General features: G+C 35.0%; 2 protein-coding genes across 3 annotated transcripts; both read left to right on the top strand.

Moving 5' to 3' along the window:
- The first annotated feature begins 1323 nt into the window (after positions 1-1323).
- LOC145591530 (mitochondrial ATP-independent inner membrane protease subunit 2-like) lies at positions 1324-7819 on the top strand. 2 transcript variants are annotated; one of them, XM_081648024.1, is made up of 5 exons: positions 1324-1587; positions 2814-2986; positions 6326-6509; positions 7287-7393; positions 7494-7819. In XM_081648024.1, exons 1-5 carry the CDS (start codon positions 1516-1518, stop codon positions 7573-7575), a joined length of 618 nt encoding a protein of 205 aa, XP_081504150.1. In that variant the 5' UTR covers positions 1324-1515; the 3' UTR covers positions 7576-7819. The 2 variants fall into 2 exon arrangements, with proteins under 2 accessions (XP_081504150.1, XP_081504140.1); XM_081648014.1 differs by having other exon boundaries at positions 7284-7393.
- Positions 7820-10591: 2772 nt separating this feature from the next.
- On the top strand, positions 10592-13705 carry LOC145604738 (uncharacterized). Its single transcript, XM_081660672.1, has 2 exons — positions 10592-10798; positions 12255-13705. The coding sequence occupies exons 1-2, from the start codon at positions 10759-10761 to the stop codon at positions 13454-13456; spliced, it is 1242 nt and encodes a 413-aa protein (XP_081516798.1). The 5' UTR covers positions 10592-10758; the 3' UTR covers positions 13457-13705.
- The last annotated feature ends 651 nt before the right edge of the window (positions 13706-14356 follow it).

Genomic DNA, 14356 nt, shown 5'->3' with positions numbered 1-14356 from the left:
TTTCTGAACAAATATGGTACGGTTTAATGTAATACAAAGTATTTAATTATAAAAATCATATTATTATAAAGATTAATGAGTCTAAGCTAGCTGGATCATTTGAGGATTACTGATGAAAATCAGAGAATGAGACAGCTTTTGATTTTGTCATTGTTTATATTATGTACATTTGATCCAAAATTTCACATTTATGAAACTTTGGGATTTTTATATTTGTTTGGGGTGTCTATTTTATATTCATAGAATGATAGAATCTTATGTTGTAATCTATCTTGCTCAATCTTAGTTTAGCTCAATCTTTTTGTCAATTAATACAGCCTAATATGATGTGTACAAATGCACAATTGCACAAATGTTTGAGTCAGTACATAACAAATTAACAAGTTCTAAGCAAAAACATTATATTTGTCACTTATATGATTCATCCTTATTAATTGGGGTATGAGTTAACATGTTGTATTGATTGGTTATTTGGTTTCAATTTTTATACTCCTTTTCTTTGCAAATGGAATTAAATGATCGATTTAGTTTAGTTTATAGTAGACTATTTCTTTTCAGATAAGAGGACATAGAAAATAAAGGGATGGTTAGTCCCTCCATCTTTCCCCAAGTGGTTGGGGGTTAGATAGTTAGATGACTTAGATCCTCATCCCCCCCTCCCCCCTATATCTTACCGCATAAAAAAAAAAATATTCTTTTCAAAGAACATCCTAGTACATATCCGATATATACATAATTTGTATGCGGAGTGTAACAATGATTAACTTGTCAATGATTTCAAATGGTTTTACACTTTTACTAAAGAAAAAAAAAAAATAATTACATGGCTAATGTACGTAGTACTAATTTTATTCATTTTTCTCTTCTTTTCTCTAAGGTCGTCTTAAGCTTCAAAAACCAATTTGTTTGGAAAATGAGAAAGTTTATTTAACCATCTTGTAATCATGGAAGCTTGTACCAAATAACACTTGGTTTAGTGGTACTATGGTAAGGATTGTAGCTTCATGGTTGTGGGACAAATTCCACCAAAAACAACTTGGGATGGGAGGCTTTGGTAGTTCAGTCCGCCATTCCTATAATAGAGCATCTTCTCCTTACCTACCAAAGATAAATATCAACTACTCCGTAACTTATGTTGTTAATAGTACAACAAGTTACTACCTCCGTTACATATTATTTGCAACGATTAGACATTTTTCCTCTCTACTTTATGTCAAATCGTTGCAAATAATATGTAACGGAAGTACTCATGTCGGACCCGAGAAAGGGAAAAAAAAAAATCTCGAAGGGCTTCGGTGAAAATTTGACAGTCACCTTCGAGGTTTAGAATCGAAGGGTTTTAGAAACCCAAAAAGGAAAAAGAAATTAAAAACAAAGAAAGGAGATGGCAGCTGCTATTTCACCTTCACCATAATTATACGAGTAGTTGAATAATTTCTCGTGAAATTGAAGCATTAGTATTGGATTAATCAGAGACCCCCAAAATTAAAGTGGAAAAAAAAAAAAGAACAAGCAATGGTTTCTGTATCAACATGGTGTCGCTACATCGCCCACAAGCTTGAATACTCCATGGCTGTCAGCTGGAAGGTGTCCATTTTCTCTCTCATCTTTCTTTTATTTATCCAAATTCAATCTTTAATTCAATATTTCATTGTTTTGTGATTTTTTTGTGTAATTATTAAGTAATTTGTTAATGGGTATTTTTGTTGATGTTGGGTTTTGCTTATGTTCTCGGAAAAGGGTGTTCTTGAACCTCAATTTGAATCTGTGATGAATGATTTTGTTTATTTGGGTGTCGTTTTTATGATTTGCTCCTAGATTTTAGGTGAATTGTTGGGATTTTTGCTTGAGGTTTTTGGGGTTTAGGGTTTATGATCTATAATTGTTTGTTTGATGTTAACAATTCGATCTTTTCACATTTCTCATTGTAATTAGCTATATATGTAAGATTGCAGTAAATACTTTGTGAATTACTGGGTTCTTATGCCTGCATTGAGTATAAGGGTGTAATGAAAGAAAGTCTTTGATTGATATATTTCTTCTATGATTATCAGTATGATAATGAAATAAGGGTGTAATGAAAGAAAGAGTCTTTGATAGATATAACTTGCTAAATATTGTACAGAGTAGTAACTAGTAAATGTTATCCTTGCTTAATTACCAACATTCACATTCAGGTTTGTATGGAGCGTACATTACTCTTCTTCTTATTTACTCATTCAACCTGTTTGTTTACAGTGTGTTTGCACCCGTGTTCTTGACTTCTTGAGGGAGGGGAAATAGGATCATATACTCCATTTAACTTGTCTTTTGGGTTTGCAATGAGAATTTGATAGTTATGGAGCGGGAGGTGGCACATTTGTTTGCTTGTTTGTCTTGGAATATTAGTTGATGATTTATAAGGAGGGGATATCAAAATTATTGTCTGTTGCAAATTATTAAGTTGCGCTGCCTCATCTTTCAGGAAGAACTTTCTATCTCTTAAAAACATATGAATTCTGTGGAAGAAGTTTAAGTATGGCTTTTCTTTCATGAAAACAGCCTCTTTCTGTCTTTTACAGTTTGTTTAGGGATTAGGTAGTATACATCTTAACCATCTATGTTGCCTCTAGTGAACAGTAACCAGAAGAATTTATGCTGGGTTGTTGTAACTGATACTCTGCATCATCTTTTGATTCTTTGCCTTTTGTAAAGCCGTGCAAATGCCATGTTATATCAATTTCTTGAGCTTATTATTGATATTGTTTAGTTTTGAGATTGCCAGTCTTCTTAGGGTTTATCTTTTCTGATTGGAGTGTTTAATGTGTTTGAAGAACTATAAAGGAGGTCGGATAACTGAAGGTCAAATAGGAGACACTGTGTGGAAAAACCTATTTCAGGGCAAGGTGACTTTCTTACATTGGAATAAAGGAGAGGAGATGGCTCCTACAATTGCGTCCGAAGGTGGCACTCTCTTAGTTAGAAAAATACCAGTTCCAGGCCCAAGGTAATTTGCAAATTGTCTATTTTAATTGTTCTTCATTCTTTTGGAATGCTTATCAATTTCATACCCCTTTGCTTTTGCATACTAATATATTGGTACTGTTGAGTTCTCACTTGTATGTGGGATGTTATCACTCGTCAACCATATCTTTGATGGAGATCAGTGGGGGATGTTAATGTTCTTTAGCTTTGCATATTATTTAGTAGACCTGGTCTTTTGTTTGCTCTTAGTGTATGCATTTCTTGATTTGTTGTTGTTTGCTTATTTGGAGTTGAATCTAGGATTCTAGGTAGATTTTTATCCTATAAAATGGTGATTTTTATTTCTTTCCCTGTCCTTAGTAGAGCTTTTGCTTTCTAAGTGGCATGGACATTAAGACAAATTTAAGAGCAGAATGAAAAATTGTTGTTGAAAAAGCGAGAAAAATAAATGAAAGTATTTTAATTGAATGATGATAAAGGGTTGATTTGATGGATAGAGAGAGTAAAGTTAAGGTGACAAAGAAATGGGAAATTATTTCTTGAAACATTTCAAATATAAAATTGGGTAGTTAGATATGAGACGGTGGGACTGGGAGCGTTAGATAATCAAAGTTCTAGCAGGTTTTTGTATGTACTTCGTAATATTCACCTCAGATGTATCATGTGCTTCCTTAAGGCAATGTGTAGATTTTGCTATTACTGCTGAAGTGGAAAGATAAGCTTGTTGTAGTGGTCATCAAACCTTGTGCAAGCATATACTTTTGGTTTTGTGATGTTTGTAATGGGTTGGGTTTAATGTGGAAATGTGTAAGATACTAAGATGTTTTGGTAGATCAAACCTTGTGCAAGCATATACTTTTGGTTTTGTGATGTTTATAATTGGTTGGGTTTAATGTGGAAATGTGTAAGATACTAAGATGTATTGGTAGCTTGGAAGAGGAGGGTGAAGGCAAACTGTATTGCTAAAATTTGGAAACTATTTAATTTAGCTAGTGGTGAATACATGGAAAGAAGATAGTGGGCGCATATTTTAGGGCAAATTCTTGTTGTTCAAGGTTTAAAGCTCTCAGTCTTAAGGCTACAGTTAAATCAGAGATCTCTATCATGAACCACAGTTGCCAGCTTTTCTCTCATTGGTACTATAGGCTTACAAAGCTATAGATAAGTTTATGTGTGATGTCGAGAACTAGTGTTTATCTATGGTTCTCTTTGTATGGCTATGTGATAGCCTATTTGAAGGCTTGGTTTAATTTGTCTTCTTTAATAAGGTTGGATTCCCTTGGTCTTTATTAACTACGAAAATATGTCAGACTAGATAGTATTTTGTCAGAATGTGTGATATAGCACCCTCTAAAATTATTTGCGAAAAAATTACTTATATAGTTATAGATACAGAAGATTAAATTTGGCGCATTTTGGCCAGAATCTGGCCAAAGGATCAAATTTCCAACTGTTGACCGTTATTAATTTTCTACTATCTGTACCTGAAGTGCAATTTTTTCCCCTCAGACCACCGCACTCTCTTTAATCTCTCTCTTCTTCTTCCTCATGCACCTGATTTTCTTCTCTTCCTCTTTCTCCCTCTCATTCTGCTTTACTTCAATCAACCATACTTCTTTTCCCTCAACCTTAATACTACAATACCTTGCCAAATTATCAAAATAGTACTCCAAAGTCCTACCATGCAAAGAATATGGGACTACATTAGTAATAATATAAAAATATAAAGGGAAGACTCCTGTCATTAAAATACTCCATAATATTATAACCCAAATTGCTCGCACCAAGCAGAAAAACTGAAATTTCTTGCCCCTCTATCTTTGCTTGATTCTCCTCAACCAAAATTGGGTATGAATATCATTTATTTTTACTCAACGTAATCAAAAGTAGTAGATATTGGACCACCTTAGTATAGTCAATTTGTTCTATAGTGACTAACAAACACAATTAGATCCCATTATGCTATAAAGTATTTTCAATCTTTTGAATTTGGGAAATATTGCACCAATGCTAGAAAACCACAAAATTATCAGTAAAGGTTTTGGAATTTATGTACGACGGAGATACATCTAGTAAAGGAGGTCATGTAGAGGTCAATATTTGGGGCGAAAATGGGCGCTTTTTTTATGCATTAAGTTGGCTTATTGTGAGAACAAAATTCAGTGAAAGAGAGAGGCAGAGGAAAAACTTAAGAAACATTTTAGAGGGAGGAAAACGAGTGTGTTTTCCATAATGTCATGCAAAAGATGGGAAGAAGATTAAAAAATAAGATCAGAGGGCTTATAGAAGATGGGAGGTGAAAGGTGGGAGAGGAAGAAGATGAGAAGAGACACAGAGGATTAAAGCAGGATCAATGGGAGGAGATAGCAGGAGCATGTTTGAGGAAAATATTACAGGAGTAGCAAGAGTGTACGTCAAGTAAATGGCACCATCATCAATAAACATGTTTTATTAAATGCATCCCCACAAAAATTGATTATAAAAGGTTCTATCTCACAAAATTTTTGATATGATGATTATCTATAACAGAAGTTCCTCTAAGATATTGTTCTTTATGGCTTAACCTCTTCCCTCCAAAAAAAAAAAAAAGTGCACATTTTCTTTAAGAATTTGGGATGAAACAGTTTTTTAACCGATTATCTTGAATAAGAAGCTATAATGATGTTGATTGAAATCAGTTTAGGCTTAAAATTTTCTGTTTCAACTCCAATGATGCTGGTCTTAGTCATTTAAGTTTTTCATTCCTCAGTCTGGAGCATCGACATGTTAGAAGATGGTTGTTACGCTTTCTTCGCAATCTGTGCCCAATTTTGTGCCGTCGAGCTCCCTTTATTAAACGCATTTCATTCTTGAGCATATATTACTGTCAACTTGTCAAGTACTTAAGTGTCAATTCTAGACTTCTAGCAACTGTTTTGTCACTTGAGAAAATCAGAAAATTGATTAAGTGATCCTTTCTTAAGAAATCAAATAGATAATTGTAGATGTATGGTGTCTCTTCAAAACTTGAGAGTTAACGAAAACTTATCTACTTTTCAATTTTACATTATCCCACTTCTTGGTCAATTGGATACAGTGACACAACTAAGGGTGTCAGAACTCAGAAATGACTCGTATAGGAGTATATGTTTTGAGTGGAAACTCACCATGGGTAAAAACTTAAGTCAATAGGACTGTGTTATAAATTAGGAAATTTGTGTGGGGATATGAAATTCTGTATAATTTGGTGTAGTATCATGAAAAATTTTATGTATATAAATAAAACTGATTATATGAAGAATTGAGAGCAGAGATTTCTGAAGTTTTTTTGTTATTGTTTCCTTCTGATTCAGATTTTTAAATGTTTATTTTACCATGACAGTCGTGTTTTCATTGGAGATGTAGTGGTCCTGAAAGACCCTGAAAGCCCAAAGGATTATCTAGTCAGAAGATTAGCTGCCACTGAAGGATATGAAATGGTCTCGAAGGATGAAAAAGAGGAGCCTTTTATCCTAGATAAGGATGAATGCTGGGTTCTTGCTGACAATGAAGCTTTGAAGCCAAAGGTACAGTCTTTTCCCATGTCTTTGTAACAAGCTTTGGCGCTCTGCTCATACACCTGCATTAGCCTTTAACAGAACAGAGTTTGAATTTTGTAGGCATACTATCTGGTTGTTTTAATTCATGCTGATCTCTTACTTTCACATGGTTATATTTTCAGTTCTTTTGCCATTTTAAGCTTTTAACATATCCAAATATTATTGCTCATTCCATTAATCATTGCACAGTAAATTTGCCACTTGTTCTTGTTTATTTTGGGTTTTTTCTCCTTTCTATAGATCCCATTCCATATTATATACTTCAGACTTGTTATTGGTACAAGAGTAAGAATAATGATCAAAGAGAAAAAAGAATAAAAAAAAGGGGGCAATTAGGGAAATATACTCTAAAAGATGAGTCTGCAATCAACTTGGGACTGTCAACAAAGGATAGGGTGCTAAATAATAAGGGATGTTGGGAGTAAATATAGTTTATGATTTTATAGGTTTACTGTTCCCACCCTTCTGTACAAATCTTCTCCATATTCATTCCAATGCTATAAGGATGTACTCGTATGAGTCGTATCTGAGTACATAGGAGTGGATGATGATGTGGAAGCTTGATCTAGACATTGTGAAAGTCCGAAGAGGCTTAGACTGGAGTGAGTAGCATCTTAAATAGTAACATCTATGTTTAATTTTACTGCAATTTTGATCAACTAACCATGTCCTCCATGCTAAGCAAGTTCTGACTTTTATTACTCTTTCTCTTTGCCCCCACCCCAACCCAACCCCCTGAAGCAGGAAGCCAAGGACAGTAGAACTTTCGGCCCAGTTCAAATGTCAGACATTATTGGTAGAGTTATTTATTGTTTGCGCAATGCTGTTGATCATGGTCCTGTGAGAAACAGGTATATGCATCCATTTACTTCATCATGTTTTGTTTATTGTAAAAATACCCAACTACCTATGTCAACTAGCTTAGTAATATGTTGAAATATTTTTCCTCAGTGAGTTCAGTGTCAAGAAGGATTTGCCCGTACTAGAAGTTGAGCTCGATGTTGAAGAAATGGCTAAGAATCACAAAACTTAAGTTGAATCAGCCAATGTGTTGGAGTTCGTTGGATGGGGTTATGCATAACCAACCCCCTTATAACTCGTACATCCTGGCAAAATTAGGGCCTTGCTGAATTGTTTTGTATGTACCCTCTTTTAATCCAATCATATCTTTGTGGCGAAAAATATTCATTGTTTAAAATTACGTTAAGGAGAGAAGAAACTAAAATAATGACGAGATGATTCTGAGTTGCTGATGAGATTGGCACTTTTGATTAGTATGCTGTTTTCTTCTCGAAAATGTGAGGATGGCCAGTATCCGATTTTGGATTTTAAACAGTTATCTGAGTAATAATGCTCTGAACATTTAAGCGCAGTTGATATCCATTCAGTCTAAAGAGCTATCATGTACTACATGTCTACATACCTCACTTTCTATAAAGAATTAATGGAGCAAAGTTGTATGTGGTAGAAGAGGTTAATTTACTGTGATTAACCTTGCATTTCAAATTTCATCTCCAATGTTTGAGCGAATCTCAACTATAGATATTAAAATTTTGCAGTATTCAATGAGTGAAATCCTATTCATGAAGTCGAGAGGTTTGGCTAAGAAAGTAAGAAAGAAAAAAATTTGAGAATGATCGTGGGTTAAAATAGGAGTAGTTAATGTCTAGTAGTTATGTACTTATGTTACTCGGACTTAGGTACTTGTGTCATATATGGATACGAGTCCACGTGTTTAACTTAGCAAATTGTAAAAATATTCTATGATTTTGGCTCCAAAAGAAGTATTTAAGTGTCCATATTTATGTCGAAATGTTATAAGTCCGAAATAATAATTTTGTGGTTCCTTTGTTGCCAATGGAGTATTGCAGACTCCAGAATTAACATACCGGGCGTGCTTGCATTGTATTGCTTCTTCCTAAGGAGGCAAAAGCCTTTACTTAAGCTCGAAGGACATCTAGACATCTAGTAATGCCTATAAGCTTCAGAATATCCCTTTAAAGACACTGTGATATGAACAGATTGTTCTATTAACCGCTAATGAAGTCAACTCCAAATGAATACCAACAATAATAATATGTGAAATTATATAGTGAAATCATAGAAATATAACTGATATTTTACCATAATAAAAGTAAATCACTATTTTATTTTAGAGGTGATAACAAGGGTTGGTTATATTAAAAAAATAATAATAAACAAGGTAATACAATAAGTAATAACGAGTTAAAATATGGACATTTATACTCATATTACATACTCCGTGTGTTTTTTTTTTTGTGTTCTACCCGGTTCACCCTTTGGGCTAATCCGGATTCGGGGATTAGTTCTGGGTGGTTAGGTTCCAGACCCCTCCCAATTGTTGTTGCGGGGGATCGAACACGGGTCCTCCCTACCAAGTGTAATCCCAATCACCACTACACCAACAGCCAATTGGTTACATACTCCGTATGTGATTTGACTCATAAGTCTCAACCCCGTATATGTTGTTGAGAATGTTACACTTAATTTGAGGCAGACATTTTTTTTTAGTTTAATTTTTAGGATGTCAATCCGGTGCTGCGACTACATTCGGGTGAAAAAATGATGTACGGAAGCGAAATTTGAAGGCTATAATACACGAAATCGAAGCAATTTAGTAGGTGTTCGGACCTGGTGTCTGAAATTCACGGAATTTTATGGGATGCATCCCGAGGTCATATGATGTTGTTTGGACCCATATACAACCATAATTCGGCTACATAAAGGCCCCGTGGAAGCTTACAATCAATACAAGTGGCGTGTACGGAAACTGGTAAATTGGATGCTTAAAGGCAAATTGGATGGTTTCACCCACCCAATTTGACTCCCGGAGGGTATTAGGGTCTATAGGTAGCTTCTTGTCAATTTTTGTTTCCGAATCAAAAAAAGTTAAAAATAGGCAAAATTGAAGGCTATAATACACACTTTTTGGCCAATTTTGGAGGTTTCGGGACCTGATGTCGAAAAGTCTCGAGATACCAGGGGATACATCCTAGTGTCATATAATGTCGTTTGGAACCATATATGATCATTATATGTTGCCATAAATGTCCGTGATAGCCTCGAGTTTATGAAATCGGTGCAAGTTGTAAACAGGTAAATTGACTGTTTGAAGGTATATTGGATGGTTTTCCCCGCCCAAATGGACTCCCGGGGTGTATTAGGATCCATGGGAAGCATCTCGGAAATTTTTATTTCCGGGTCTAAAAAAGTGAAAAATTGTCCAAAATTGAAGGCTATAATACACGATTTCGGGTCATTTTTTCGAAAATTGAACTGAAAACGTGGGGTGACTCCCGAGGTCATATAAGGTGGTTTGAAACCATAACACACCTATAAAAATGTCTATAAAGTACCGAGAACGATTTATGTTTGTATTATGAAATTTTTGGAATATAATGATGTCACAAAATTATATTGAAGTGAAAGTACCTGACAATAATGATGTCATATTAATATAATTATGTTATATGAATATAATGATGTCATAAAAGTATATTGAAGTGATGTGACTTGACAATAATGATGCCATATGAATATAATGATGGAAGTGAGAGCATGCACAACCATTGATCATTAGGGTTGGTTATTAGGAGAGAGAAACTAAAAGAATAATAAAAAAATGAAAAGAGAGAAAAACTTGGGGAAATTTTGCAATGATCAGGTTATTCCTATAACCGGTTATTTGCTTGTGGTTATGCAATAAAATATTGCAAGTGTATGGGTTTTAATGACTATCCATGATGGCGTGGCACAAGAGGATTGTGACACTCAATATGTAATCCTATAACCCATTGTGTATGCTCTGATATTACTTGACAATAATGATTTCATATGAATATAATGATGTCATATAAGTATATTGAAATGAAGTGACTTGACAATAATGATGTCATGGATTCAATCCGGATCGTACACCTAACTTATAATGAATGAGTCTCCCAACAAGAGTTTCGGTATACGATGAGACTCGTACATATAATTGATTTTGACATTTTAGTTTAAGTCCATAGGAAAACTCCCAATTACCCCAAATAGAAAAAACAATCGGATATACAGTTGATTTTGTTTTCATTAACAACCGGATATATAGTTAGTTTATTTTGCCGTCAATTTGCTTTCAAGTGAAGCAGACCTCCTTCCTAATCGTATACAAATGCGAAAAAACCGCCGTTGAAATACTCATTTCAAGGTCATGTCTCGAACCCTAAATATCATCTCCAACAACGTTCAAGGTATTTTCTTTATCCTTTCTAACAGTAAACTTTCGACTCTATTTATTTAATTAAATTCACAATTTTCGGTCTAGTATTCCCTTTAAATTGTCTATTGTCATCGTCTATGATCATTAAGCTTCAATTTTATTTCTAATTGTTATAAAATATTTATAATTCCTCTTCTTCCTGTTTAAATTTTATGTTCTTGACAAAAAAAAAAAAAAAAAAAAATGGTTTTTGTGTTATTTTCTGGGTTTTGTTTCTTTGTTAATGACTCAGTAGCTAAAATTTCGTCAAATGGGCTTCTGGGTTTTCATATATTGGTTATCTGATTTGTGGGAAGGTGTTGTTTTTCGTTGAAATGTGGTTTTTAGTAGTGAATTTAGGTGTTTTTGGGAGTTACAGATGTTGCCCACCTAGTGTTTGATGAAATGACATTAGTTTTCAGTAGTCTAAGTCCTGGTTAAAGCAGGCTCTTTGATAATTTTTTGGGGCCATTATATCAACATAGATAAAATTAGGTATATCTAGGGCTGCTTAATTGGTAAAGTAGAATTTGTTATGGGGTTTATTGCAATGAGAAATATTAATGAGTGGGGATGGCTTATTGCAATTGCGTTGGTGGAGATAGGGCATCAATCGCTCAAAACTCAAATTTAGTGATTTTGTAATTGTAATAGCACTTCTTAGATGGATATGTGTGATTTCGACAAAATTTTGGAGATGACATTACAAATCTCAGACCGTATGCATTGATGAAGGAAGTTATAGATAGGAGTGTTGTCAATAGAGATCTTTAACTCATAATTATTAGTGTTTACCAAGTCAAGAGGAATTGACGAAGAGAAAGATGAGAGTAATGCATCAAATTTAGATTTTAATTGTGATTGACGGTAAGTTTATTACAATTACAAACAAATCAGCTTCTCTAATCATGCCATAGTTTAGCTTCCATCTTTGTTTGAAGTGGTTGGAGCCATGGAGGTTAGGAGAAGGGGTTGGGAGCAACTTGTTGGGTTATTGGGAGCAACTTGTTGGGTTATTGGAAGGTGCAAAATGTTTTTGAAGATGTTGGCATGCCACACGGAATAATCAATTTTGGTTCATGTAGCCGACTCCACTTATGGGATTAAGGATTTGATTGATTGGTTGATTGATAGGCATGTCGTTTCCACAGTAGTCATTGTGTAAATTATGATTGATTAATTGGGGTAAAAGGGGAATTTTTTCGCTAAAGATGTGTGGGGAGAGCCATGAATGAAAATGAGTCAAATCCTTAAGTCTTGTACCGACAAATTCTTTTGGAGATACTAGTGAGTTTTGACCACAGATTTGGTTTGAGCTTATGATCTGATTTTTGACTAACGATTTGTGCTATAGTGCTGGTTAAGTATTAGTTTTCCTTTACCCTTTTGTCTGGTTAAAATTGGTGTACAGAACTCGTATTGTTACCTTTCTTTTCTCTATTTTGTAGGCTATGGACCATCTGAGAGCACCTCTCTCCCGTGCTTGGGAGTTTCTGGAAGGGCAGTCAGTGTATCAACGTGTCCCCGAAATGAATATAAAATTGCTCAGGTGAAAATAATGTCGTCAAAATGTTCTTTGAAACATAACTCTTTTATCTGCCAGGCAAATAATGGTGGTTATAGAAGAAATCCAGACTTCCCTAGGCATAACAGGTCTGGCTACTCCCGAAATAGGAACCGGGTTAATGAAGAGAAGGACAGCTCTGAGAACCTTGATGAATCTGAGTTCTTATCAACTAAAAATGGGCCATTACTTTCTCTTTCTAATAGCCCAAAGTCCCAGGCTACTGCTACCCCAGGACCAAGAGAAAGGGAAATAGTTGAACTTTTTAAGAAGGTTCAGGCTCAACTTCGACAAAGAGCAGTTGTCAAGGAAGAGAAGAAGCTTGAAGCTGTCAAAGGGCAAAATAAAGAGAGCGAAACAGTTGATTCGTTACTTAAGCTTTTGAGGAAGCATTCAGTTGAGCAAGGTAAAAGAAAAGTGAATGGTGGTGGTGCAAATGATTTCAATTTTGATCATCCAAGACAGAGTGGGCAATCCAATGAGGATAAGAGCAAAAGCTTTTTCAGTTCCAGTAGTATTGTTAGGGAAGAGCCTCAGGAAACCAATAAGCCTTCATTTACACGCCCACCATCTGAATTCCGGCGAAGGTCTCCAGTTCCTAGGATCAAGTATGAGCCAATCATCTCACATTCAGATCTTGATGCAAGGACGGATGAAGAGACTCTTAGTGAACTTGACCCGGAGGCTGAATCAGATTCTGATCTAGAGCCGGATATGGATCTGGAGTCTGGGCTAGAGCTAGAACATGATGAGGAGAGAGAGGAGGAGGCTGAGGTAGATTTGGAGGCGGAAGCTGAATATGTGGAAAGACCTACAGTAAGTAAATTGTCAGAGGCTGAGGTAGATTTGGAGGCGGAAGCTGAATTTGTGGAAAGACCTACAGTAAGTAAATTGTCAGAGGCTGAGCTTTTAGATGCTGAAGAAGATATTATTGACGAGGAAGATGCAGAAAAGGAGCATACTGAAGACTTGAATGCTATGAAGCTAACGGAGTTGAGGGCGCTTGCAAAATCTCGAGGCATGAAAGGGTTCTCGAAGTTGAAGAAGTCTGAGCTTGTTGGTCTGCTCAGTGACGATTCCATGTAATCCTTGATGAGTAATGCACTTTTACTCGTCTAGAGTTTAATGAGATTTCTCCTTTTTGGATTTGAATTTCAGTGTTCAGTTATTAGGTGAAATGAGCTATTTGTTCTGTAGGATAGGCGCTGATAAATTATTTCCCTCCCTTCTATCAAAATGTTTGAATCTGGAGACCAATTTGTATTTTGGTTAAACTTGCCATTTTTGTTGGTTTTCTGTTGAGTTAAGAAGGAAATTCAGGATTTGTGACTGGAATTTTCTTGTTTTGCATACTTGTTCGCAATTTGAACTTTTTTGAACTTTTTAAAAGAATATAATAGCCCTTATCATAATTTAAACTTATGTATAGTACACTTAAGTAATCTATTATGGATATAAACCAAATAAGTTTAATTTTAAAATAATAAACTTTTAAGATAATTATTATATATAAAAAAAAAAAAAACAGTCGAATATTTCATTTCAATTCAGCTTAGCTCCAATCAGTTTAGTCCAGCTCTTAATTTCCTTATCTCAAAAACAATTCATTTCAGCTCTATTTAGTTAGACTCTAATTAATTCAGTTCATTTTAGCCCCAATCAATTCAGTTCAGTTTAGTTCAGTTTCAATCAGTCCAGTTCAATACCCCCTCCGTTCCCTTTTGTTCTTGAGCTTTGGAATTATACGCGGTTATTAAGAAATTGTGTAAATTTGAGGTAAATTGTCATAAATTCAATCATTAAAGGCACAATTGTAGCGAAAACTCTACATTCACACTTGGTGTGTAAGAGCATTTTACACACTACCAATAAATTATTGACAACTCAGCTGGTCCTACACAAAAGAAGAGGGAAGGCAAAATAATGGGAGGGAAAACTGAGCGGTAGTTTGTCTGGGCTATTGGCGGTATTTCGTTGTTCTAAGGC

The sequence above is a fragment of the Chenopodium album genome, chromosome 2 (assembly GCF_948465745.1).
Source record: "Chenopodium album chromosome 2, dcCheAlbu1.1, whole genome shotgun sequence".
NCBI classification, from domain to species: Eukaryota; Viridiplantae; Streptophyta; class Magnoliopsida; order Caryophyllales; family Amaranthaceae; genus Chenopodium; species Chenopodium album.
Note: the sequence above shows the minus strand (reverse complement) of the source record. Positions and strands in the feature narration are given on the sequence as shown.